General features: G+C 43.4%; 1 protein-coding gene across 11 annotated transcripts in view; it reads right to left on the bottom strand.

Annotated features, from left to right (window-relative positions):
* dab1a (DAB adaptor protein 1a) overlaps positions 1 to 27,529 on the bottom strand; it is a 260,379-nt gene continuing 232,850 nt past the window's right edge. For 4 of the 11 annotated variants that reach the window (XM_028028174.1, XM_028028175.1, XM_028028176.1 and 1 more), the window contains 11 exons: positions 26,394 to 26,513; positions 25,948 to 25,986; positions 25,401 to 25,463; positions 23,220 to 23,273; positions 12,863 to 12,925; positions 12,659 to 12,755; positions 9,959 to 10,365; positions 9,284 to 9,479; positions 9,037 to 9,185; positions 7,698 to 7,794; positions 1 to 2,850 (listed from right to left, as the gene is read on the bottom strand). In XM_028028174.1, the coding sequence (XP_027883975.1) occupies positions 7,714 to 7,794; positions 9,037 to 9,185; positions 9,284 to 9,479; positions 9,959 to 10,365; positions 12,659 to 12,755; positions 12,863 to 12,925; positions 23,220 to 23,273; positions 25,401 to 25,463; positions 25,948 to 25,986; positions 26,394 to 26,513 (1,269 nt within the window). In that variant the 3' untranslated portion in view covers positions 1 to 2,850; positions 7,698 to 7,713. Of the gene's footprint in view, positions 2,854 to 7,697; positions 7,795 to 9,030; positions 9,186 to 9,283; positions 9,480 to 9,958; positions 10,366 to 12,658; positions 12,756 to 12,862; positions 12,926 to 15,566; positions 15,702 to 23,219; positions 23,274 to 25,400; positions 25,464 to 25,947; positions 25,987 to 26,393; positions 26,514 to 27,529 lie in introns of all 11 variants that reach the window. The other 7 variants (XM_028028178.1, XM_028028180.1, XM_028028181.1 and 4 more) reach the window with 7 other exon arrangements.

The raw sequence follows: 27,529 nt of genomic DNA, 5'->3' as shown, positions 1-27,529 counted from the left end.
TCATTTGGGGAGTGTTTATTTGTAACAGGTAATAATACAGGGTGGAATACGTAAATCAAGATAGAACCCCCAGAAAAAAAGAAAAAAATAATAATCTAAAAACCCACTGTAGAATGTCATATTCAATAAAGATAAAAATAATGCTTCAATTTACATTAAGAAAGTGTTAGCTGAGGTAAAGTTAAAATAGGTCTAGAAATGTTATGTACTCAAACAGCAACGGTTCCCTTTGTTTTTAATTCAGCTTCTTTCCTCACCTTCTAGTAGTGTCAGAGTTTGTCTAGTTTGTTATCCCAAGTCCAAAAAGAGCTTTTGAGTGGCGTGGGGACACTGGCCATAAAATAGGGATATATTGGCATCACAGTTAACGAAGCTGTAGCGGTGGGGGGTGGGGTTGGGGGGGATTCGGCACCTGACCAAACGGGGGCAATGGATGATGGAGGCCCGCAGACATGGCTGCAGTCAGTCGGTGCTGCCTGCAACACAATAATGAATGTTTTGTGGTTGAAAAAGCGCAGGCCTGTGCCACGGAGAGGAGGGTGTTGGGCGCAAACACAAACTGTAGAAGCTAATATGCTTTGGACATAAACGTAATCTGCAGTGACGGGACCTCAGAAGACAAAGCGGGGTGGTGACGCGCGACTCCGGAGCTGGAAATCACCGAGTGGCTCTCATTTAAAACGCTGCACAAAAAAAAAAAAAAAAACGACGCAGAGCTGAAGCTGCAAAACAAAACAAAGCAAACTGGGAGAGAAAGAAAAAAAACCATGCAGTGCTTTGCAAAAATATTCACAACACAGGATGTTTTGACATTTTGTCACATTGCAACCTCAAACCTCAAAACATATTGGGGAAGTGGGGAGCAGAGGGGATATGTTTTGCGATACGTCAACACGGAATAATGCATGAATGTGGAAGGAAAAGGTAAACGTGGTTTTCAGCTTTTGTGCTTACTATTAAAAACCTAATCTGCTCAGCGTGGAATAACAATGCTGAACCATTTTACTAATTAGGTGACATCTAATGGATGAACAGCATTGGGAGCTGGACACAAATACTTTCAATTAAACGGACTAGATTTTATTCAGGCAAATGGGTGAAGGGGACTGAATACTTTGTGGCATCGCCTCTGCCAGGACTCTATTCCCTAATCAGGTGACTTCTAAAGGCAAACAGTCTTAATTTGGGTTGTGAGAGTAAGAGCTGAGTGCAAATTCAGTAGAAACCACCTTTTACATGAATTTGTTTTCATTTGAGTGAACCTTTGAAAGCAACTAGTAGCGCCAGATTTTATACTGGGGGAACCCGGTAGATGGGAGGTAAGACACAAACGCACAACCTTTCAGGTTTAAATTGGTGGCGAAACTTAAAAATAATGTCATCTTTTCCTTCTACTTCACAAATATGCATTACTTCGTGTTGGTCTGTCTCATAGAATCGCAACAAGATACGATAAAGTTTGCGGTTGTAAGGAGACAAAGTGTTAAAAAGAAAAAAAAACCAAACAAAAGTCAGGTGTATGAATACCTCTGCAAGGCACTGTGTGTTGGTATTGCTTGGATTAACATCAAGAGTCTTGCATAACCGAAGCCTTCCCATTTTATGGCACAGATGTCCAGCGGACAGAATGGTTGTCCTTCTCATTATTTACAAAAATGAGTTTTGGCAAATCAACGCTCAGATGCCTTAAAGCCATGTTGACTCTATATTACCCGGTAGAGCTGACTCCAGCGGCTTGATTGACTTTATAAAATAAAAATTAAATTTTCCCAGGTTGATCTCTCTTTTTTACTTTTTAAATCATTATTGTACAAAAGCTATAGAGAATGAAGAGTTCAATCACAGAATCCGTTTCAACTTGTCCCTCCCGGGGTCCATTCCTCCACCAGCGGTCCGGTTCACCAGTCTGGCTGTGCGTCGCAGAGACGTTTGGCAAATTACTGCGCGTACGCATGTTACACAAGGTGTGGCATGGCTCTGTGTGTGTGCATGTGTGTGTGGGTGTGTGTGTCTTTGCATGTAGGCTCACTGCTGTGTGCAAAGGATGTGTGTTGGTGTGTGAGTAGCTCCCAGAGAGTGATTCTGCATAGTGATCCAGCAGACACTCACAAGCAAGGGGCAGAAAATACCCAAAAATCAATCAACCAACCAATCAGAAGCAGTGATCCCCCTCCCCCCCCCCGGGTAACGGGCCATCCCTAAGAGTCTGGGCACCTCCCCGAGGGATCGCCTCGCTAGACGGATGCAGGTTCTGTCCGTTACACACGACGAGTGCGGAGTGTGTGCGCGTGCGTGCGTGTCACAAACAGGGAGGCACTCGACTCAGTCTCTTCCAGGCAGCAGAGTCTCTGGTCAGACGCGATAGGCAGAGGAAAGGGTGTGAAAGTGACGGAGGGAGGGAAAGGAAGAAGGGAGAGGAGTGGCTCATGTCCGTAAGGCTGGGTGTGAGTTGCCGAAGGGGAGAGGAGAGAGGAGCGGAGAAGACAGCGCGGCGGAGGGAGAGCTGGACCTGTCTGGGTGATGGATGTGCCTCCTGCCTGTGGAGAATGACTGAGAGGGCTCGCTCCTCTGAGGAGGAGGAACAACTGCAGAGAGGAGGAGGAGGAGGAGGCGTGTGGGAGTGTTGAAGCTCCTCCTGGGAGGTTGTTAGCAGGAAAAGAAGATGAAGGGCTTGGTCAGGCCGGGATGTGCCAGACATGCACGCACACGCAAACACACACACACGCGCACGCACGCTCAGAGGTAAAGGGTTCTCCTCCTGTTCACTCAGTGCTGGTCAGGTCTGTTTTCCTGGGTATTTCTTTATTTCTTCCCCTTGTTGATCTGGGCGTAGAGAGGATCCTTCCCCTTCTGCTGATGAGATAGAGAGAAAACAGAAAATCAGACGCGTTTTTCTTTGCATAGCCGCAAACATACTAAAACCCACAAGCCGTGACAGGTGCAACCCAGAGCTGCGTCGGTCGCATCTCACTCCGCCACCAGGTGTCAGTAGCGCACTGCCCTAAAACCCAGACTTCAGTCAGTTCTTCCTTCGCCCACTTTTAAAAAAAATATACATTCGTTATTGTTTCTCTGTGTCGCCGTGCGCTGACATGTGTGTTTGCTCCCACCTCGGGCTCACCTCCAGGACCAGCATGAATCAGACGTATAAGCCAGAGACTTTGAAAGACCGGCTATAAGTCGTCACGTCTGAGTCTCCCTACGACTGAGCCAGAAGACGACGGTGCAGGGTGGCAGACCCTGCAGCCGGCGCACCGAGCCCCGCTGCACAACGCTCACATCTGGGCGGTTATTACAGATCACCATAATTCAGTCCGCCACACTGGCAGCTTGGTCTGGAGCCGGCCTACTATATCGAATCTCTTCCTCTCATAGAGAAGCAAAAGATTTAGAGGTTGAAGTCGAGCCTCTGAGGAGGCAGTAGCTGCTCATACTGAATGGTAGCAACTATTTCCTGCTTGGTCATGTTAGAAATTCAACATTAGTGTATTGTTTCAGATAAAACTCTCAAAACAAACTGTGAGGCAGAAGGAACTGATACAAATTGGGATACTTATGTTCAACACCCAGGGTTGTGCAACCTTTACCTTCCAAGTAGCCATATTTGCTCTCAGTCCAGCTGAATAAAACACTTTTAGAGCCACAAAAGTTAGTTGATCTTTTCATTAAAAAAACCCTGCTGTGAAATATATCATTTCTAATACACATGTACTGCAGAACAATTGGCTATTTTTAAACCATCACCATTTCATTTCCTATATGTAGGTTATAAAACAGTTTGCAGATAATAGATGGATGGATGTTCTTCTGTAGCAAGTTTGTCAAACCCACTTTTATTTTGGGTCACATTCAGATCATAAATGTCTTCAAAGGGCTGGTTGTGGCAGAGACTGTACTAATAAATCTACTAATTAAAGTATTTCAGCTGTTTCTGCATTCAATGACTCCTTCTTAAAATACTATTTCAAATCTTTTCAAATTGATGTAATTTGACAGTATGCAAATAAAAACTGAGTTGACTTAACTGTAATCTAGAAGGTTATATTTCTTTGGTCCTCTGAGGCTTAGAGAAATAACTGTGGTGGACCGGATTTGGCCTGCAGACCCCGAGTTTGACAAGTTTTCTATGCTTGTCGATGTTTATGGAAATATTATGTTTAAAAAAAAAAATCATTTCAACCAAATGACCATTAAGACAGGCACTTTTAGTCTCATTCTGTGAACATGCAAGACAATAATTCTATGAAAAACACTTCTTAAACCCACATTTCTATAATTGATAACACGAGTTGGTTCTCTATCATTTTTAGCCAAAGTTATGAAGAGCCAATGCTTAAGGTCCAAAGGGCCACTTGCGGCTCCAGAGCCACGGGTTGCAGAACCGATACGTTCTAGAATCACCTTTCTCTGCATTTTAATGTGCCACAGATTCTCAACTGGACTTAGATCTGGACTTTAAAGGTATCACATATGAATGCAGATTGATAATAGAAAATTGCACATCAAAAGTATGAGGATGAAAGTTTAGAAAACTGTAAGAAAACCCTAAAAAAACCGTCTCATGACTCTCTCACAGCAGCTGGGTCTGAGGCTGGGCCAGCGACCTCGGCTGTGGGCTGTAAATGTGGCAGTGGGTAAGGCCAAGCAGTCAGCAGAAAGTAGCTGCCTGCAGGCCTGAGAGAAGTGACAGAGGGGCTGAGACGAGCAGTGACAGCAAGCACACACTTCACGATCAGCCAACGCAGCACCGCCACCGCCCCGCAGCGTCGCCTCGCGTCCGCCCGGCGCTGCCAGGCGGGGCCACTTCATCCCGGGCCAAGACGAAGCGGGGATGGAAGGAGGGGAGGGATGATGGAGGCTCGGCAGAGGTATGAGTGATGTGCTGACGTGGCCCGACCTGGAGGCCCAGGAGTTTGATCTACCTTTGTGTGTGTGTGCGCGCGATTTTATCAGCGAACCGTGGAAACTGGTCATTTCACGGTAGACACCAGAGAGCGTTCGCTGGACATGATGAGATGACCCGAGAAAAAAAAACAACAAAAAAAACCACTTAACTCCCCCACCAGCCTGGGAGGGGCTCGGCTTTTGGCTCCGATTCGAGCACAGGTGGTGAAAGCATCGATCACAGGTGTGTTCGTCCAGGGAACGGGCCGAGGCTATTGGACAGGTGTGTGTTTGGGAAGATGTCTGAAGTTGACGTGATTGAGCAAGTAAACACCAGATGGGAGCGGCGTCGCTGGACCGGAGAGGGTCCGCCTCCCGCAGAAGGAGGAGGCTTCAAGTTTCAGCCAGATTCAACACTCAGGACCTCACATCCACCTGCTGCCCTGCAGAACCAGGGTCCAAAAGGAAAAAGAAAAAAAAAAAAAAGAGAAAGAAAAGGGAAGGGGGAGACTTGCTGCTCAGCCAACCATCCACCTCCTCCTCTTCTGGAATCAGAAGGCACTTCAGGGCTTCTTCTGCTTTAATTAATGCCAATTATATGGGGCTAGTCATTAATCTTGGCACCCAAGTATTAGCTGATGAAAACAAAACCATTCGATTTTTTTTTTCCCAGTGTGAGTGCCAGCAGCTATCATTAAGGAGCCGCTGTTGAGAACCGTGTGGGTGAGGACGCCGGGCGGGGAGGCAGGGGATCAAAATGGCTCTCCTCTTTGGAGTGTGTGTGGGTCTCTCTCTCTCTCTCTGTGGCTTATTAAATAAGCATACTGCACCTCCACATGTTCCTGGCTGAAATTTCCGGCCGATGGAGGATTATTTTAGCTTGTCTATACGAGTTTCGTCACTTTTAGCGGCGGCGAGCGTATGACCTGTTAGATTACATATATAATTCATAGCATGTCAGCATAGATCACGGTTTCACTGAGCAAAGAATCCAAGATTAACATATTGTGCTGAAATCCCAGCAGATGAGATGCTCATCCAAGTGCACAGTTTCTGATTAGCTGTCACGCCGTCTGTCCCTCGGAGATGTGTGCCATTTAGGGATCGGGGTGTGAATGCAGGACACAATCGGAGCACAATGGCAAAAGTGTTGACGCTCAAAAGGTCCTTGCAGTTTGAGTCAAATGTCACATATGGAGAGCCTCTGGTCTTACAGAGCATCTATTAACCTCGAACTTCATCACGTTTGATCTCAGTACAACCAGTTCAATGTATTTTATGCAACAGACCAACACAAAGTGCAACAATATTTTGTCGTAGAATGAAAATGATAATTATTTACACTGACTGCTGCGGGGACGACAGATGCCGCGAACAGCTACCATTTGCGAATATTTGAAACCTCTTCTAAAAATGCCTTTTGTAATAGTTCACCCACCAAATATACTTTAATATTCATTAGTATTCAGAGTGGAAATCATCTTGTTGTACTGCCACACGTAGTGTTGGATAATGCTGTTTTATTGGAGTAACAAAGCTCAGCGATACACTGCAACGCCACAAAATCTAGTTTTATGGTGAGATGTTGGTCTAGTTTTTAGTGCAAATATCTTGGCACACTTGAAAAAACAAACTAAGTTTTCGGCAAAATGTTCAAGCTTAGCTTAAGTAAATTATTTCTTTAAAAAAGTACTAGTTCCACTGGACGATTATTTTACTGATAACATGGGGAAAAATGTCTTGTCATAAATAACTAGGACTTTTAAAAAAATAAATATTAAGGAATTGTTGAAAACAAGCTACTATATCTTGCTGAAAAGCTACTTGTAAGTTAGTTCAAATGTGCTAAGATATGTGCACTAGAAACTAAACAAAAACACTTGCTAAGATTTCGTGTTTTTGCAGTGTTTTACCCTCCAGCCAAATGGTGGCGCTGCAGATTGGCATTGTCTTTGATTCCACAGAAGACCAGGCTAATTTCTTTCCCGTTAGAAGGTCTACAAAAAGTGGCTCTTCCATGTGACGTGTTCAATTTTCCAAGATTTGCTGTAATTCCTATAAATAAATGAGAAATTTTCCCACTGTACAGGCGCTCTGATGATTTCTTCCATAAAGCTACTAATGTGAGATTAGCAATCTGGTTTTGGGACCACAGATTATGGGCTCCGTATGGTCTAGGAGCAGCTTCTTTGCTATTTTTAATGTTGTGCCACAAAAGTTAATATCCACAGTCTCCCTTATCTCCACCTTTAGGGGAATAGCCAATCGGCACCAAGGAAAACGAATGCTTCTCCTGGATTGGAGAAGCATTTTTTGCAAGCGTCAGTATCATGTCCATTAGGATTGTGTCTTGGTATTCCAGCTTTCCGGACTTAAATTATTTTCAAATGTTTTAGAAAACCTCTGTGAAAGAGTCTGTGAATGTGCTGGACTTTATTTAGGTGTATTAGAGTAAAGGAGATGAACACAAATGTAGATAAAAAAATTTCTTTGCATCCTTTTCCTTCAGAATCCTCCACTATTCTAGGTTGGTCACAAAGAAAAAAAAACAAAACAATTATATTTTGCAGCTATGCCAAAATGTAAAATAGTTCAATGAGTATGAAAGACACTGCAAAACCCACACTGAATTAGGATGTGTCATAAAAAGAACAATCGCACAACAACTGAGGTAACAAAGTAAAACAAAAAAATGACCAAGAAATACAACACAGGAGTAAAAAGATGACAAGCAAAAGGAAGAACAGATACATGCAGAGAAATGATGGGGGAGGAGTGAAAGTGAAGGCTGAAGAGGGGGGAGTCATACCTACCCTGCCCTGCTGCCATCTAGCTCCCAGCCTCTGGACTGGCCTGTTCTGGGCTGGGCTCTGCTGTCTCACTGGGGCAGGGTGACCCAGAACCACACGCCTAAAGACGGGAGAAAGGGGGAGGAAGGAGGGAAAAGGAGGTGAAAGTGACAGAGGGGGAAAAAAAAGAGAGAAGGAAAGAGAAGATCGAGAAGAATAAATCTGAGAGACTGAAGGATCGGTAAAGACTAACAGAGCAGAAAGCAAGCAAAGATAAAGGTTTTAGCAACCTGAAGGAGAGGGGGGAAAAAAACCCCATCCAGTTTGTCCCTTTTCTCAGAAACATCATTTCAAGCGCGCACAAACACAACACTCGTGCACGCGCTCGTTTACAGTGGTCAATTAGTAAAGCCTCCGTGGAGTTAGCTCCATCGAGCCGGCGCTAAAACACTTCTGCTTTTTACACCTCTCCCCGCAGAGAGCGGGCCGCCGTTTCTCTGCGTTCACGCCATCCTTCCTGTCCTCTTCTCTCCCTCCGTAACCTTTTCACTGCACTCACTCGGTGCCGCCACCAGTTCTGCAATTTTTTTTCTCCCCCTTCCCCTTTTTTTTTTTTAAGGGGTCAGGGTTGTGAAAAGGCATATGCGTGTTATTTAGGCCTACTGACATTTTCAACAGCGTGAAAGTCCTCTTTTTTTTTTTTCCAATAATAGCTGGACTGGAGGCATAAAAGTAGTGTTTCACGCCGGGGGAGTGGAGAGCAGGAAAGAGAGAGAGAGAGGGAGAAAAGATGCAAAGAAATAGAAAAGAGAGGAAAAATCGAAGAGTAAAGCCTTGTTTCTTAGAAGGTCAGACATTCTACTACTCTTCTTCTTTATCTTTTCTCCCACTGCTTATTGTCGGTTAGGGTGGGAAAAAAAAAACTATTAATTGCCCCAGGAAGAGGAAGCGGGGCACTCTGCCTCCTCCAGCCGTCCCGGCAGAGATGAACCTGTCTGTTTAGAAGTGGTGATGTATGGACGCTACCTGGCTGATATTAATAACAGCTTAATGATGTCTCTGACAATTCCACCAGCTAATTTAACGCTGTGTTGACCATGCACACACACACGCACACACACACGGACACACACTCCACCGCGCGCTGCTATTCATGCAGTAAACCACGTCTGATGTGCATTTTTACGTGTGTTGGTACGAATGCGCGTTCATCAAGGGCAACGTCGGCCCGCTAATCAGCCAGAGTGATTACCTGGCCCGTCAACACGGCAGCAAAGGCTATTTATCAGCGCACATTAACGCACCGTGTAGGTTACAGAGGCATCACGAAAAAGGGAGGTTTTAAAGGCATACACACACTTACAGCGTCCTCCTCCCCGCTACGACTGGGGCTGCCCTCCGCTTCCCCGAACGAGTCGTCCGTGGGCGGGTCTGTGGCGTCCGTGGGCGGGTCGCTGACGTGAGAAGCCGAGGACTTGGATGGGGAGCCCTTCCTGGGAGCCGGCGTAGGAGCTGCAGAGGAGAACAGACGGGCTTTTTTTTTTTTCACGGTGACGGGCACTGTGATGCACGAGGTGCTGGAAGGTCGTCGGCGTCGGCGGCGCGCTCACGGGAGTTGGTGGACGGCGTCGTGGAAGTGACCGGCGTCAGGTTCATTTGGGAAATGTCGAAGTCGTCACAGTCGTCCGTGTCCTGGGCGGTGCCCACGCGGCTGAAGTAAGAGCTGAACGCCTCTGAGGTTCCCGTTAGACTGGGCTGTTCGCCCTTCTTGGACGGCATGGCTGGAGGCTTCGCCAGCTGGAAATCCTGAGAGCACAAGGTGACGTCTGGTCAGAGAAGCGCACATTAGAGTAACTTTAGAGGGTTCTTTTTTAATACAATGAACAAGCTGTTCAAATGTAGCTCAGCTGATTGCAGCTTTAATACAGTTAATAGTGGATTATGTGTGACCTGAGCTTATTTTGCACCTTATTTATGTTATTAAATATGTTCATATCTCAAAATATCTTCTCAGAACAGCTTTAGATGTATAATTAATGTTATGTTTTATGTTTATCGTGTCTTTTGATGCCCACTGCTGTGATTTCAGTAGGTTTTTTCTTTTATCCTTTTCTTTGATGCACTCAAGTGTTCTGCTTGTAATTTCGGATCCCCGTAAAGTGCCTGAGTTTTTAAAGAAAATGCTAAATAAATTTTTATGAAAACTATATGCTGTATAATCATTACACCTTCAAATTTGCATTTGGTTCAACTCAAGCCCTGAACCGAAGCTGCTGCTCTCCCACCTTGAACATCTCCTTGCCCATCTTCTTCGGCCCCTCTCCGTGCTGTGGACTCGAAGAAGCCGACGGGGACGGAGCGGAGGCGCCGGCCCCGGCGCCCAACTGGCTCTCGCTGGCCGGAGTCACGGTGGTGACCGGGGCGAGCGTCTGGAACATCGCAGCCGGCAGAGCCCCCACGGGTTGGGCTGGGAGGTAGGCTGTCGGGGAGAAGGCTCCAGCCGTCATGGCGGCCCACTGCTGCTGGGTTGCGGGGAAGATGTTGGCCTGGCCCCAGATCAGAGGCTGCCCGCCCGGTATCACCTGGGCTACGGGGCCCAGAGGAGACTGGACCCCGAAGGCTAGCGGCGTCTGGGCAGCAAACGCCTGCTGGGACCAATGGCCAGAAGGTACTGCTCCCATCGTCACATAACCTGGAAGCACAGATTGGGCAACATTAGAAAGAGTCATTCCATTTCCCCCTCATTCGTTTCATAAAGTCTAAGAGAGGACACTCTTATGATTAGAAAACCCACATTTGGTGCTTCTCCTCTGTGCACAAACCCACAAAGATAATAAGACATGCATCACCAGAGAGCGCTGCCCTACTTCCGCCTGCAGCTAATGCGGAGCCGCTTAATGGTCATGGTGAACTATAATAATTACCTCCAGAATGAGGCAGGATCATTATGGGAAGGCAGAGCACAACGCAGTCTCATTAAAATCACTCAAACTCATCAGCAAAAGGTACTTCTTATTACACAGTCTCTAGTTCGCAGCTTCTGCTCTCTGGTAGTTAACTACAGAAGAGGAGATTGACATTTACCCTCAGCCGCTCTGACACAGACACACAGAGCGACGACCAAAGGCCAGGAGGGGAGCAAATAAAGACACCCTGAAAAGGTAGGAAGTGAAACAGCTTGCCAAAGAATTCGTAACCCCTTTCACTTTTCCATTGTTTCTCACATAAAAAGTGTTTCATTTTGGCTTTTAATCTAATGGGCACAAATAACTCAGAGTGGAGAGTAACTGTGAAGTGGAAGCAAAATTATGCATGGCTTTCTTTTTTTTTTTTTTCAGGGTTTCTGTTTCACCAACTCAAATTTAAGGACATTTTTAACACCACAATGAATGGAAATTTAAGACAAAAATGCACAAAAGAAAATTGCACATTTTATATTGTAGAAGTTCAGTTTTTTTCACAGAATGCCCATAATATCATTCGGACTAGCAACAGAAGTCAGACGGTCATCCAGCCAGATAGTGAAAGATTTACACTTACCCATGATAGATGCAAAAAAGCTAGCTAGCAACTCTATTAGCAGCTAGTTAGCGGTAGCCTCAACTGCCTCAAATCACAGAATGAAACGAAGATGTCTGTGTGCGACTCGAACAGAAAAGTCCCGCAAGAAAAATAAACTACATAGTATATTGAAGATTAAATAGTCCTGCCACAACAAAATTTAACACCTGCAACTAATGCACTTAGGAACAACTTACTTCTTTATTTGAATCAATTTAAGACATTTTAAGGCTTTAATGTTAGATAAATGATTCAAGACTTTTTAAGGATGTGCGGACACCCTGCTTTCACAAATACAAATGAAAACATAGCAGCGCATTTGTATTTAACCTCCACGAATCGACTCTTATTAGAAACACCATTCTCTGCAGTTAAAGCTTCAAGTCTTTGGAGACGTGTCTCTACCAGCCTCGCACAACAACACACTGGCAGATTTCATCGATTATTCTTCTCAGATAGCGCAATCAGAATGGATGGAGAGTATCTGTGTGCATACGTTTTCAAGTCGCAGTTGGATACAGGTCTGGACTTTGACTGGGCCATTTTAACACAAAAAGTGACCCAGTCTCTCTTTCAGATTTGTCTTGTGTTTAGCATCCTCCCAGCATGATACTGTCACTACCCTGTGGAGAATCATCAGTTCTCCATGCTGAGGTTTTGATGTATGATGCTGAAGAAGAGTCGGTGACTTGAGTTCATGAATTCCATTTCCTTCGACAGCTGGTCCGTTCTGACATGCTACCTTTAAGGGCTAACATGCAACAATTGATAACTTCTTTTATTAACCTCTGTCTAAGCTACGCCCCAAAGAGGGCGTTCCCTAGTGTGTCATTTCTTCTAAGCAGAGCTCTACTTTGAATGTCATTTCCTGTAGGTTTAGCTTAGCAACTAGCTAAAAGGGATAGAAGGAAAGCACATAATTCATCTATTCTCAACACCTGCTTCACAGTGAGGACGGTGTGTTAAGGATGATGCTTCATGACACTTGACTTTATTTAAGAATGTGAAAGTAAAGAGGCTTCATTGCTTTGTGTGCAACATTGGCTCGTTGGCACAAGAAGCCGGAGCTCGTAGTTCCACAGTGACCAACATGAACTTCAGTCTTCTCATCTTTTGCCACTGCTTTTCCTTCGACTGCCACTGCCGCCTCAGCTTCATGTAAGTCAGCAGTAGCATCCGAGGCGGCAAGCTAATAAAGCGTTTCATATTCAGCACACAACCGACTCCACCTTTCCTCCAGTCTCCAGTCATCTGCATTTCAATTCTGTTCCGTCTCTGTTTATTCCAACAGAACCTCCCCTCCCTTCTCCCTCCGTCCTCTGCATCCTAATCCTTTGACTTCACAGCTTCTCCTTATCGCCCAACGCGTTTGTTTGCCCGGTGCCTGTAGTGGCGGAGGCGACGGCGAATAAGCGAGGCCTCACCTGAGGGCACGGACGCAGGATTGAAGGGAGCGAACAGTTCCGTAGGCGGCTGCAGGCCCTGCGAGGGGTCGAGGGTGTTGGCGGGGGACGCCGGGGTCTGTGGGAATCGAATGTCAGGTGAGCAAGCAACAATACAAAAAAACCCATAAAAAATGCAGTTTGATTAAAAGGGAAACACATTATGTCGGCATGGCTGCTACTCACAGACGGGGAGGTTATGTCAGGCGGCGTGGACATGTCTCCGAAAATCTCTAACTGGCTGATGTTCTGAGAAACAGAGAGGGGTGGGGGAAAAAAAAGAAAAAGGAAACAAACACAGTCGGTCAGGGAGCGATGGCTGCTATGCTCGTCTGGGAGACGAATCGTGAAGTGGTCAGCATTCCGGTGCAACATGCATCGCACACCGCATGCAACGCGGGAGCAGCTACATGGGAGTAAAACGCCACCTACCTGAAAGCCGCTGCAGCAACACAGAGGAGGGGGAACGAGAGAGGTGAGCAGAGATGGGAGAATGAGATGAAATGATCAGGATGACAATACCCACCATGACTTATTACACTTGTCATCTGCCTCTGATAGCCACGCTCTCTGCTAGCTGAGGTATACACCGCCTCACATCTTTACCGTACCAGAGTCTCCTTCTGAGCCTGAGTCGTCATTGTTTTCCTCTCGTGGAGGATGTGTGTTGTGTCTCAGAGGGAATAACTACAGATCTTTTTGATCTGAACTTGTTCTGTATCATTTCCTTCCCATGGTTCTCTTTAATAACTCTCTCCTTTTTGTTGCGCATTACTAATATCTTTTGGCCAGTGGCAACCGAAGGAAACTATTTTTAGTCGATAAAAAGAATTTAAGCCTTGAATACATGGTCAGAGATTTGCATAAATCATGGATGCGGATAATTTCTTGCAGAGATAATGAATGTTCCTAGAATATCTCCTCTCCTCCTCCATTCACTCATGGGTCATGCGGACCGGAAAGTTCTTTTGTGCATCTATCAGAAAATGGATCTGCGATCACGACGTTGAGTCATGAAGAGTTTACTTTCACAAAGCCTGGGAGAAGATCTGAGGCCATGGCATGTATATTTCATTGCAGCAGAAGCTGCTCTTGTAGAGAGATTAAGTAGTTAAGATACAGATGCGACAAGAAGCAATGACAAAATTTCAATGGGATTAATTTTTACACATAAGTGCCAAAATTAGCAGTTTTTTTTAAAGAAATGTTCAGGGGAAGAAAAAACACATTTAGCTCAGGGAGACATTTTTAAACTTCCTGTTCAGAGCTGCATCACTGACTTGGAATTTTTGGAGTATGAAGAAATTCTTTATTTGCTTTTAAAAAGAATTACAATTAGTGATGCACATGAAAACAGAGATTTTCAGCTCACATAAACTACATACGTAGATGAAAGGCCAGTAATAAATTCAAATAGCCAATCTTTAATGATCAGTGGATGCACTTTGAAGCAATATAATAATGACAACTCTCTTGAGTGTAGATGTTGTTACGGAGTAAATAAGGCTTAAAACGAGTCATTTTAACACTAGCAAGAACATTAATATCAAAATCGCCTGAATCTGCATCCTTAATTCAACCAGGGTACTGGCTGATGCAGATTCCACAAACATCAAGGACCAATAAAGCTTTTTACTACTGTTGTGAATTTACAGTATTATTTAAAATACTGATGATGGACCAAAAAGGGTTGTACAGAAACTTAATTTGAAACCAATTTCAAAGTTCTCTTTACCAAAACAGGCTTAACTAACTGCAAATGAGTTCTGGGAATAAGAGATTGAAGTTAATTAATCAATCATGCAAAAATGATTTAAAAGGCAATCATACGTCTGATGGCATGTTGAGACATGTTTGCCATTCATTTAGGCAACAAAGCTAGAGAGAGCAACACTTTAATTTAAAATGAAAGCTAAAAGTTGCTTCATTTTCTCCACTTGATTTTTTTTACTATATTGCCTTGAAGTCTTCCTTTGTCTACCTGTGTGTTTTATTACCTTCCCAATGTATTTGCATTGGCTCCAGATTTTGGACCCAGCAGACAGGGAGCAACCGGCAACTTTTGTTACAACCCGTGTTGGTTTACCTTCTGGAAAGACGCTTCGAATGCTTTTCATTGTTGGCGCTGACAGCTGTCTTGTTGGGGCTGTGTAACCTGTCTATCAGCAGCAACTGATTAAGATATGAGAGTCTCTTAACTGGATGCTCAACTGCATGATTAGAGTGGTGAAAACATTTGTTTTAGATATGCAAATTAGATGGATGCCTGTTCGTTGTTTTTTTTAACACTGAAAGATCTCGTTATTTGTTTTTTTGTTGTTGAAAGATTAGCAACCAGTTCTTAAAATGTCATCCGTTTAAAAAAGTTAAGGGAACTGAATCATAGAAAAGAATTTCTGGGATTTAATTCTTTTCTCTACAAACAGTTTAAAAAAAATAACTGACTGAATTCACTCCCAGAGAAGTGATCCCGTGTTTTGCTCGAGTTTGAACTTTGTCTGCGAGATATTTTCTCTCCTGAAAGACCTCCCGGCGGCGCTAATGGACGGGGGGCGTCGTCTCTGCTGCTCCTATTTTTCAGTTTTAGACAAACACACAGGTGTGAACGTGGGACCGCAGCAGCGCAGCATCCTAATGTCCTCCTGGCCAAACTTGGCTGCTATGGCAACAGGAAAGGCGCATGTTTTATTCAGTAATGACAGAGGTCTGCGGTTGGGGTCACTTCAGACGAAAGAAGAACAAGAGGTGCAGAACCGATCAGGATGTGGCGACAAAAGCTCATCTGAGGAAGTGACTAGCGAAGCAGCTAACGAGGGCTGAGAGCTAACCTTTACGGCTCCCCGCTTCAAAACAGAGGAAGGCGTCCTGGTATGTATGTACAGCGCCTTACCTGAGTCACCATGTCCAGGTTTAAGTCTATCAGATCTGCAACTTCCTGCTGCTTCGGCTGCTGTTGAACTTCGACAGGTTTCTCGCGCTTATGTTGATGATGATGATGGTGGTGGGATTTTTTTTTATGTCCGTTCTGTAATCCAAACCCCAGTGTTAGATGACAGGTGGGATGAAAATGTTCTCACACACAAACATGTTAGTTATTTTCAATTCACACAAACACACAAACAGAAGCAGTGAAGTTTGATCTCTTGAATACGCCGTGTTAGCTTGTCTGCTAATCATGACACAAACGCAGGGCTTTGCAAGAGCCTGAACTTGTCCATATTTTGACACCTAAATCTATTTTACCGGGATTTTTACGTGCCAAAAACACAAAGTTGCTCACAATTATTCTGTGGAATGAAAAATGATACATGATTTCCCCGGACAAGGAGCAGAGATCCGTAGCTGGGGCGGGAGAATCTGTTGACAGGACGGCTAATAAGTGGAGCATTTCACAAATTTGGTGGAACGTCAGAAAATGCTCACTAAGAAGTCTTGTTTAAAAGTTTGTCAAGAGGTAAGAAGAAAGTGGGAGACAGTGCTCTCTTCTGGTTAAAAACTGAACTACCTGGTAATATTGATAATATTGATTTCTGGATAATCATCATGCTGTGGGAATTCTTTTCTTGTGGGAGCAGGTAAGACGGGAAGATGGATGGATGGAAACTTCAATGTTCTTAAAATACATGTAGAGCTACTAATGAATGGTTTAAATCAAAGCTTATTCAAGTGTTCAAGTTCAACGTTTAATTGTCATGTGCACAGTACAAACACATTTCCTTATGTAATAAAAAACTTACTTTGCTGTCTGCAAGAACGCCACTTAAAAAAAAAGGTTGGAAAAAGTACAAAATGTGAAATAACCTTCTAAATGTAGCAAAATATTACCTACAAGTACCAATAACAGGATAAAAGTAATCTCTCGATACATAAACTTTATACTATATAAATTAAAATACAAGGAAATGTGAATATAGCATAGGAGAAGATTATTGGCAGCAGTGCAAATGTCAATAGACTGATCAAAGTCTAGCTCTAAATTCAACTGAGAATCTGCAGCAAAACTTGAAAATTGATGTTGAAAATGTTCCATCTCTACATGCGGTGAACTGGTTTGCCACATCAGTTTGAGATTTTATTAGTGAAATATTTTTTGAAAACCACATAACTCTTTCTACATTACAGCTTTTCACTACTCTTTGTTGGTCCATCACGCGAAATACCAATAAAGTACAATAAAGTTTGTGTTTCACAAAAATGTGAAAGGCTCAGAGTGTCAGAATAATTTCACAAGGTATTGTATGTCTATTGCAAAATCTTTCCACCAGATACCACCCTCCTCTGTCTGCAGAAAAAACAGTGTGACGAAGGCCTCCTCCGTTCCCGTTTCCAGCTCTGGCCCAAACACGAGGTGCAGACTGGTCTAACTAAGCCAGGCCAGTACCGTATTTGTTGCATGACAATATTACTGAGTGTGCTGCTTTCATTGGATGAAAGCATGAGATATGGCCATCATTAGCTGATGTTGAAAAACAATAATACATTGCCCAGTCGTAATCAGGTGTAAAAGCACAGCTCATTTTTCTACTGAGCTTTTTTTCCCTCAAAAAATCTGAACTCATAATCGCTCATTTCAATCTAGCTGATGAAACACATTTGTCTGAATTTGTGGCGTGGGTGTGTGTTGGTGTGTATCATCTATTGAATCATACAGTATCTGCCATCTTTGCTGAAAGTTGCAGCCTGCTGCTGGCTTTCCCTCAGTTTGTCCTTCTGTCCTCACTCTCTCGCTTCCTGTCCTGCCAATTATCCCTTTGTGCCCATTAGACGCTCTCTCCATCCGTTCGCCCAGCCTGTATAGTCCTCATCATCGCAGCCGCAAACCTATCAATTAGCCATCTCCAGGGAAACAGTAATTACCTGTGCACATGTGTTCGGCATACAATTAATGCATCCCCTTTAATTAACACCACCTTGTTGATTCCCTGCCGAGTGACTGATTGCGCTGGCAAGCGGCGCAAGCATCGCTGACCTTGTGCAAACAATGCACACACATCAGAAAAATAAAATCATATATGCTACGACTGAATCTTCTTTCATTTACCATCTGAAACCGGGTGCATCTCCTAAACCTCGGAGGATCCATGAATAGTTACAGTGCCTTTAAAAAGTATCCATATTTCCTAAAAAAATGTTCAGATTTTGTCATATCCCAACCTCAAACTTTAATGTATTTCCTTAGGTTTTTATGTAACCATCCAACAAAAAATATAATGCAATTCTGAATTGGAAGGAAAGTCATCAAATATCTTCAACATTTCCTACAAACAGAGATCTTACAAATGTGGGATGCCTTCATATTCAGCAACCCAGAGTAAGTACTTTGCTACGGTTTTCATCGACTTTCTAACTTCAGAAAGCAAATGATTTCCTAATGTGTTCAGATTATATAATCTGATATCCTGACATCCCCAAAGCATGTTTTATTTGGCACCAATGGGAAAGCTGATTGGAGCTAATGACATGATTAATGGAGTGGAATGGTCCAGTCCAGACCTAAATCCATTTGAGAATTTAATGAGAGTCATGACAAATGATTAAAAAAAACAAAACTTTAATAGGCAAAGCCAGTAGAGAGAAAACTCAAAAGATGTGCTGTTTTTTTTTAACAACTAGAGGTAGTTCTACAAAGTATTGTATCAGAGGTGCTGCATAGAAATGCATGTCACACTTTTCAGTAGTTATTTGCAAAAAAGTTGTTGAAAACCATGCTTCGTTTTCTTTTTCGCTTCACAATTTGCACTGATCTGCGTTGGTCTATCACATAAAACGGATGATCCGGAGCTGCAGAAACACAAACAGGACGGCTGACTCTACTCTTCACGTGTGTAGGCGTGTGTGTCTGCGTGGCATAACCTTTGTATAAACTCCAAAGCTAAAACAACCCAGAGTGTAATTCACAGTCGTGATCCTATCATACCACGTTATCGGTAATCCAGTGTTTGAGTGGAGCTGTTGCGTCTGTCCGCTGGAAATGTGATATGCTGACCTCTACATGCGGACTCTGAGGCTTGTGTTGATTCAACGCACTATTACAGGTCTGACCAGATCAAGAGCTCTGTAGATTGGGATGGCTTTTTTGGGTGTGTGTGTGTGTGGGGGGGTGTGTGTGGAGGGGTGTCTGTGTGTGTTTTATTGATTTGCCATCGTTTAAGAAGGTGACAGAGTAAACACCAGAAGGGACCGCCGCAGACAGGAGGTCACGTCTGTACTGATGGGATCATTTTGTCTGAGGTATGGTGTGCACACATGCGCACACGTCACTTAATGCCACCGTCCAGCATCCACCCGGCTGAGAGCGCTGCAGATTTATATCAGTAGTGAAAGCCGTGGCAGGGCCGGCCATAGGTTACATTTGGGCTCTGAGCAGAATTTACATTTGGGAGGCACCCTGCTTAACAGTTTTCAAAATGTGCTTTTTAGTTTGTATCTTACAGGTATATAAATGTTTTGTTTTTTTATTGACAATAGGAGAATCATATCAATCCATTTGCAATATTTAATCAACAACCATCAGCTAGACTAAAGTGTTTCAAATCTTAAAAGCTTTTAGTTGTGGCAATTGTGTTATTTTACTGACTTAAATTTAAATTTGTAATTAGATTTGATTAGAAGCACATACGAAAAACTGTCAATTAACTGCCTGTGGACCAGCGGGTAAAGAAGTCTTCCTGCAATCAGAAAGTTACGGGTTTGATTCCAGCTTCTTCCTGACAGGTCAGTGTGTTTCTGGGCAATACACCCTACTCCAAATTGTAACATCTAAAAGTTGCCTCATACTTCACCTTGAATACAAACAAACAAAACAAAAAAGCAAGTGATGTGAGAAGTTAAAGACTACAAGCCTGTGGTTGCTTCTGGTCAGACTGGACCAAGAGAAAAATACATCCTGCTGACTTTATTCAAGAGATATTTCCACTTTCCAACAGTTTACATGCCGCCATGCCAAAGCTTTGTCAGCGTGTACCCATCATGCTCTCTGAATTATGTCTCTGACTTCCGGAGCGTCGGGAATGGGTTCCTGTTGGAAAACACAATATGCTCCTCGTGTAGTGGCTTTAGAGAATGCTGCGTCTCACGCTCAGAAGATTGAAGAGCATTAGAGCGGCAGCGTGCCAACCTCTGAAGCTGGATTTATCTTCAAATCAAATTAAAGTGTCTTCAGAGTGCTGCAACGTCCAATTGGTTCCACGACAACAGAAACGTGTTGGATTCGGTCCCATCCAGACACCTACCGGCACAAAGGCAATCCAAAAAGCAGCATGTGCTGTAAGCCGGTGCGGGGAGAACAAAAAAAGTACTACGTTGCCTGTAAGCTTCTTACCAAATGTGGAGATAATAAGCATCCAGAAAACTGAGAGACTGATGCTACCTAAATTTATGGTATTGGGAATGTGACTGCCAGCAGAGTACAAGGATAGCAATTTAAAGGGGGGGTGAGAGGGTAGAGAAAAAAAAAAGACCTACTGCTGAGGGATGCAGACAAACATGGTGGGATCTGCATTGTAATGAGGGCGCATGTGAACGTGGAATACAATAAGCTCGACGGGAGGAGGTGTCACATATAACCAGACATCCACTCCCACATATCCACAGGACAGGAGCCTGATTATTGCGAGTGTTTGGATTATAGAAGATTGAATCGGGCGGCAATAAAACGATCATCTTTATAGTCAGATAGAGAGCAGATGAGATATAAGGCGGCCTGACACAAGTGAAGGTCATCTTTCATTATTGGCACAGTAACAAGCATTTACAGATATACACACATGAACACATGGTGGATTTTTTTCTCTCTCGACGCAGTAGCATAATCTAGCTCTAATAAATACGTAGAAATATCCAACTATTAATCTGAATACATTTGGGAAGAAAATGCTTTTTAGAAACAACATTTTCAACAAATTCATCGGAATTCAAATACGCCAATCAATTGGCCAGACGTTGGAATCGGTAAAAAAAAAATAAAAAAAAGGAACAGATCTACAGACCTTTAATTAAACCCCAAGTTCGCTATCAGCCACTACAAGTCCATTCAGTCCAATAGTGCTACAGTTATTGGCACCCCTGGATCCCTCTCCGTTTCACCAACAGGACAATACTTAGTCTTCCTATATACCAGGTTGTGAGACCCAAGGGTGGTTGATTTTGTGTCAGATGTACTATTTCTGTAGGAATTTGGTTAAACATTTATGACCATTTTCCTGCTAAAACTGCACCGCATTCTAACCAGGTTTCTATGGAAAGAGTAATAGACCCAAAAACATCACAAATCCCTCAAAACCCACTACAGTGAGTAAGAGCTCCTGTTCCACATATTCCTTTGTTTCATGTCAAACCGACCTGGAGTGTTTGCTGCTGAAAAGTTCAACCTTAAGCTGCTGTCACTCCGTTTCTTGTCTTGCCATGTAGACTCACAGTTTGAAAAACTCGACTCTGTGGAACTCATCGTGTTCTGATTGGGTGCATTGCTTTACTACAGCAACAACTAATGTTTTTCCCAATATGAAAAGGATAAATTGACGTGAAATAGAAACACTCAAAGAGTTTAGTTAATAAAGAGCTAAATTACCTAGACATTGAGTGGTCAAAGTTTTAATTTCAAGCATCCAGCATCCCGAGGTGAGATAGTATATGTCACAGTGTTTGTCAGATCAAGCAGAGTTCTTGTTACATTTGAATTGTTATTGATGCATTAAAGGGGAAGTAGTATGTATTTTCTAGGCACATAATACCATTTTATAGCGCAATTGAGTAACTTTGTTTCCTTCAGTTGTTATAAAATGCTCTGTCAAATATGGCTTAAAAGAAATTTGACCCTGTAATTTAACGCCTTGAAATTGGACCTCTGTCTCTTTAAAAACTCCTGCTCTTTGTGACACTCTGCCTTCAGTAAGTCATCATGACATTCTCCTCTATTAACCTTTTATCAACTGAGACTTAATGCTGTGTTTTAATTGTTGATTCTATGTTGCATTGTGTTTCTGTGTTTGTAATGATGTAAAGCACTTTGAAATGCCTTGCTGCTGAAATGTGCTATACAAATAAAATTTGATTGACTGATTGAGAAGTAGCTCCTGTAATGAACTCAGCAGATACGCAGTTCCACCAGGTGATTGCTAATTGCTACTGGCTAGTCTGAAGGAGCTGAGTTGGGGAATTGCTCTGTGAAGTGGAACCTTGGAGACTGAAGCTCTGAGGAGGAGCTGCGCCTCGAAGACTGAATAGCTGCCACGGGAGATTAAACATGCATGAAAGGATCAAGGCAATACTCCAGGTATGTTTTGGTAAGGGGGCAACGTTTTAATATAAAATAGAGCTAAAAAAATAATTTTACATAATACTGTGTAATTAATAAATATATATCTCATATGAGACTTGCAGTTCTAATGTGGTTGAGCTTTTCAACATGTCCAAAAACCTCCTGGCAGGCTGGGACAGCTGGTGATTAAATAGTGTATGCTACAGTGCCAAATGCGTTGGAAGATGAAACCAGTGTTATTTTCATATCGTGTGATGTTTTCCAGTACCACTGAAGTGAAAGCAAACAAATAGAAAGGGAGATGATGTTTTAAGTCAAATGTGACCAAATCACATGGCTCATGTGGAATTCATCAAACTCCATGCTTACGCTGGTGATGGCAGAACAGAAAAGACTGTTTTCTGGGATGCTGATCAAGCCACTGGTTGGCATGTTGTAGTGTTTAATGGGTGTAATGAACACATGGTCTCCCTAAGATGCTACTCTTTGCTACAGATATCTAAAAGTGAGTATTGGCAATGTTTTTTCAGCTCTCAATCTGCTTACTCATGGCTAATTTAACACCAGGGCTTGATCAGAATGTTACCAGTGGGTAAAATAAACGGGCCTATGTGTTATGTGCACTTGATATAATAGGTTAGTTTCTTAGAAATTCATCAAAAAATTAATTTATTTTACAGTTTTTGCAAATCTTTAAAAGAGGTGCCATTAAATTTCACCACATCTGTAATCCACACATTCACAAGAACAAGATAAAGATATGCTCCACCACTCCAAATACAAAATACATTTTCAAAGTAATGCCATGCACAATGGGACTCAAAAGATAACACAGACACAGCATGAGTTCAATGCAATCTGACACACGGCCATGCAGGTTTTCACAGGACTCACAACTGTCTAACCATCGCCAGGCATGCTTCGCCGAGCGGACTCACATGCCATACACACATTCCCAGAAAACCATCGGAAGCAGGCACCGTGGAGCAACGAGGACCAGGACATGAGCCACCACTGGTCACGGCACAAGCAGTAACACCGGAACAGCACACCGCACAGGGCACTGAATCCCAGCAAACCTCTCAGGGCAAGTGATCAGATAATCCTGATCAGTGTAAGGGACGGCTGTTAATCTGAAGGAGAATCAAAGGTTAAAGCTGTAATCTAGGAGGTGTTTTCATTCCAATTGAGTGATGCTGAATCAGCTGAGAGGTTTGTCTGGGAATGGGGAGGCAGGCTGAGGTAGATAACCAGGAACATGGGCGACAACACTCGGTCACTCACGGGGTGTCGCTTTGGGACGTCATAGACCCCTTCCTTCTGCTGACTGGTGGGCACCTACACAATTGACCAATGGATTCAGAGAACAGCCAAGAGAGCCCGTTACCTCCAGATCAATAGGCAATCTGACATTACACGTCACTGTTCCAAGCACAGTGACGTACAGGTAGCCAACACGAATCCCTGCGACTGGCTTCTTTGTGTGGTGCTGGGAAATCATCGGGATTAAAATCGGTGGATTGAAAGCTCATCGACTAGGTTAATAAAGGCCTTATCCAGGTTGCCGATCACACCTTCAGACATGTAATAACTCACATTGTCACACATGGGAGACATGTAATATCTCAGTGTCAGACCGACTGCTTTGTATGAGTGCAATCTCAAAATGTGATAGTAGAATGCACGTATGAATCAAGTCACTTCTTTTGTTTGCTTTCTCCGTCGATTGCACAGAGTTTAGAAATGCACTCGTGCAGCTACAGCGTCTTGCGAAAGTATTCACACCCTCTGAACTTTTCACATTTTCCAACCATGGCCATTAGTGTATGTTGTTAGGATTTCAGATGACAAACCAACATAAATCAGGGTTGGGATACATGGTTGGCTTTTAAAGATTTTTTTTAACGTAGAAATTGTGCAACGAGTTATTCTATTCAGTTTCTATCAATATTTTGTAGAATCAGCTTTTGCGCAAGTCTTTTGGGGGATATTTCTACCCGTTTTGAACATCAAAGGACTGCTATTCTTTGCATAATAACTCAAACTCAGTCAGACTTGAAGGAGCTCTGTTAGGTCATGCCACTGATTTTGGGCATTCAAATATATAAATATGCTTTGATATACACTATTCTCATACTAATTAAGTTTAGGATTCCAGATTAAACTCCAATAAGTCTTTTGCATGTTTTCACCCCAGAATTGCCCTTTATCTCAGCTCTGACCAGCTTTCCTTGTGTCTGTTAGAGGCAAGTATTTGCACAGCATAATACTGCCACCACCATGTTTTTATCACAGGAACCTCGTCCGCCACCTGTTTGTTGTGTCCCTTGCATGGGTTGTGGTAAACTTTAAATGGAACTTCTTAACACTCAATTTCAGCTAGATCTGTATATAGAGATTACATTACTTCACTAATTAGGGGACATTCGAAGGCAGCTGTTTGCACTCTAGAGTAAAGGTAGCTGAATTTAACTATCAAATACAAATGCGTTTAAGTTTTTGTACCTGTAAAAGAATTAAAAAGCCATGCACCGCATTCTTGTGACATAATATCCCAAATAAATACGTTGACGATTGCGGTTCAGAGGATATTAATACTTTTGAAGGGCACTGTTGCTGTGTTCTAATTAGATTGAGTTGTGAATGAAAAACAACACTGCTAAAATAATAAATAAATAATCTGGAAGTAAAGCTGGCACAGTTTCCGTCATCCCGTCGCCTCCTTTCAGCGCCTTGTTTACGTCTTACACAGGCCTATTTCCGGAAGCGGCCATCTTCATTCATCCAGCAGCTGCAGGCCGGCTCAGCCTGCTGGTTTCCTACGCCTGATGTATGCGCAGGGATTTGCTAGCATGTGTGTTTGTTTTTGTACGATTGTGCATGTGCCAGCACAATCCATACACCCCCCTGCCCGCCACCCCAACCCTTTCAATCCATTTTATTTAAAGATCAAACGAGGGGCTGGTGATTAATCTTTCTTCCCCCCCTTCCACTTTCTTTCATCTGCTTGGAAAAGAGGGGAACGGAGGTGTGGTACACAGGGACGGTGGGTCTGCCTTCCACGGTGACGCCTGAAATAACCACAGCGTCTCGTCTCTCTGCATCCCCCCACCCCACTTCATCATCCCTCAGAGGTCTGCCCCCATCTCTAAGGAGCAGAGAAAATGACTCATCTCCCTAGACTTACGGGCTTTTACATGACAGGTCCTCCGAGAAACTCTTTGGCTGCTACATTTCCGCCCATATTTACAGCCTTTTACTTCCCCCAACAGCACATTCTGTGCTTTAAAAACAGGAGCAATTAATTTGATCCCATTAAAGAGCAATGCAGCCCATAAAGATCGTCCGGTAAATTGAGGAGATCAAATCTGTGGAACTTTACACGCTTTCAGCGTCTCGTCAGCAGTTTACTCACAGCTTAAAAGCTAAGCAAGACACAAGCGGAGGACGTGAGCTTGCGAGTACCTGATAAATGCTTTCCTCTGATTGGTCACGGATGGGTTCGTGTCCGGCCTCAAACACAATGTACTACAACGTCAGCAGCAGCGGAGGGTTGGGGGGGGGGGAAAGGAGACGGAGGGGGAAAATAAAAAAGAAGAAAAAAAGAAGAAGGAAAAATTGGGTGATTTTGAGAAATTGAGAGAAAAGTGGGGAAACTGCAGAGGTGATTAGTAAAGAGCATCGTCATTAAAAAGCAGTTGAAGAACAGATCTCAGACATATATGGAGACTTTAAGCAGCAAGAAAGAAAAAAAACCCAGAAACAACTCATTAGCACACACTTGAGCTCCACATGCACTCATTTTCTTGGCTGCACCAACACGCGCACACACACACACACACGCCCACACACACAATGATGTCTCTAATATATGATTCTGGAAACCTTCCACCTTTTATTTATCCAGCTACTCCCATACTGTCCCCCATCCCAGAGCTGTCTCCCCACAGTGCACACAGAGAGGAGCAAGCTAGAAAGTGCAGTGAGGCGATGTGATTGGTCAGGGAGTTACCTGGTAGACCGGGTCTTCCAGGTCCTCCTCCAGTATCGTCTGAAGCAGGCACACCGGCGGGAGCGAGGGAAGGAGAGAGAAATAAAACAGAAGAGAGGAAGAGCAAAGGACAGAAGAGAGGTGGAGAGTTAAGCCAGTGGAGTGGAAGCGGTAGGCGGAAAGCGCAGAGAGACTTCCCAGCATTCAGACAATCATTGGGCAATCATCAAAGAGAAAATTACAGCGAGATAAAAAGAAATTAAGCAGGAGATGCGAAGAGGGGGAGGAATAAGCACAATGTGCAGATGGTGCCATTAACGGAACCGAAAAGTGTCTATCCGGCATTCTTTTTGTCTATATTCAGAACTCGCCTGTCAAAAGGCTCTCGTTTTAAGGCAGGGAATGCTTGACAGGTGTATTACATAAGACAAAAATAAAATAAATGAATAAAAATGCTTCACAAGTACCTGGTAGACGGCCTGCTCACACTGCTTGTCTTTCTGGGCCTTCTTCTCCATCTCCTCTCTCTGCTTTATGTCATAAATGAGCTGGAACAAGTCCCGCAGGTCCAGAATCACAGGTTCGGCCTAGAACCACGAGAGAACGTGTTAACCAGCGGCGTTAATCTAAAACTCACATTCTGTCGCTCTGAAAGACTGTTTTAATAATGATTGACTAACCTGGGGTGACTGAAACCTGATTGTCCTTCACCTGGAGGCTGATTACATTCTGTTCAGGCACAGTCCAATGACATTTGCATTTTGCCGCGTTATAAAACACCAAATTCAATGTGTTTTATAGGGATTTTATGCGATAGATCTACAAATAAAGTGCGTGCTTGTGAATTACACACAGCCTGGGCGTGTGTATTTAATCTCAGTGTGAATCCAGATGTTTTGTAGAAAACATCTGGAGCACAAACAGCTTATGGAAATTTAAAAATAAGCCAATTAACCGTCCATTTAGCAAAATTCTACCTTGTGCTGTCTACAAAAAAATCTTCCCTTGAAACCTCTTAGTTTGTGTTTCTTCAAGTTCTGACTAGAGAGGATTACCAGCCTTAAAAATAAATAAATAAACAAATAAAAATCAAGCAATCTGATTTCCAAATGGAACAGGAACAAGATGGATCATTTCCATCTGAAAACAAACACAGCACTTTGCGCGAGTCGACCGAATGAATTAGGATCAGGGAAAAACAAACAATGCAATCAGCGAGTTTAAAATCTTTCATTACAGGTAACGCAGCTCTTGAACTGATTGCTTTCAGAGGAAAATGGGACTTCCCGATTGAGTTTAATACATTCTTGCTGTTGGGACACCCGAATTGAAAACCGGGTTAAAGCCCCCCCCCCCCCCGGTCTTACCTCGTGCATCCTCTGGAAACAAACCCAAGTGTGCGACCATCGCGGCGGCACGACCGCAAGAAAGTCTAATAGTGCAGCCGTGTTTGAGACCTAATCAATTATTGACTGAAGATAAGAGATCAGAGTGCACTGAGAGTTCATAGACTGAACAGTGCTTTGCATAAAGTGGTTCTCCTTTAATGTTGTCTCTCTGCGAGATATTCTCAGCCATCCCACTTCTGGTGACAAGACAGACA

The sequence above is a fragment of the Xiphophorus couchianus genome, chromosome 9, assembly GCF_001444195.1.
Source record: "Xiphophorus couchianus chromosome 9, X_couchianus-1.0, whole genome shotgun sequence".
Taxonomy (NCBI): domain Eukaryota; kingdom Metazoa; phylum Chordata; class Actinopteri; order Cyprinodontiformes; family Poeciliidae; genus Xiphophorus; species Xiphophorus couchianus.
Note: the sequence above shows the minus strand (reverse complement) of the source record. Positions and strands in the feature narration are given on the sequence as shown.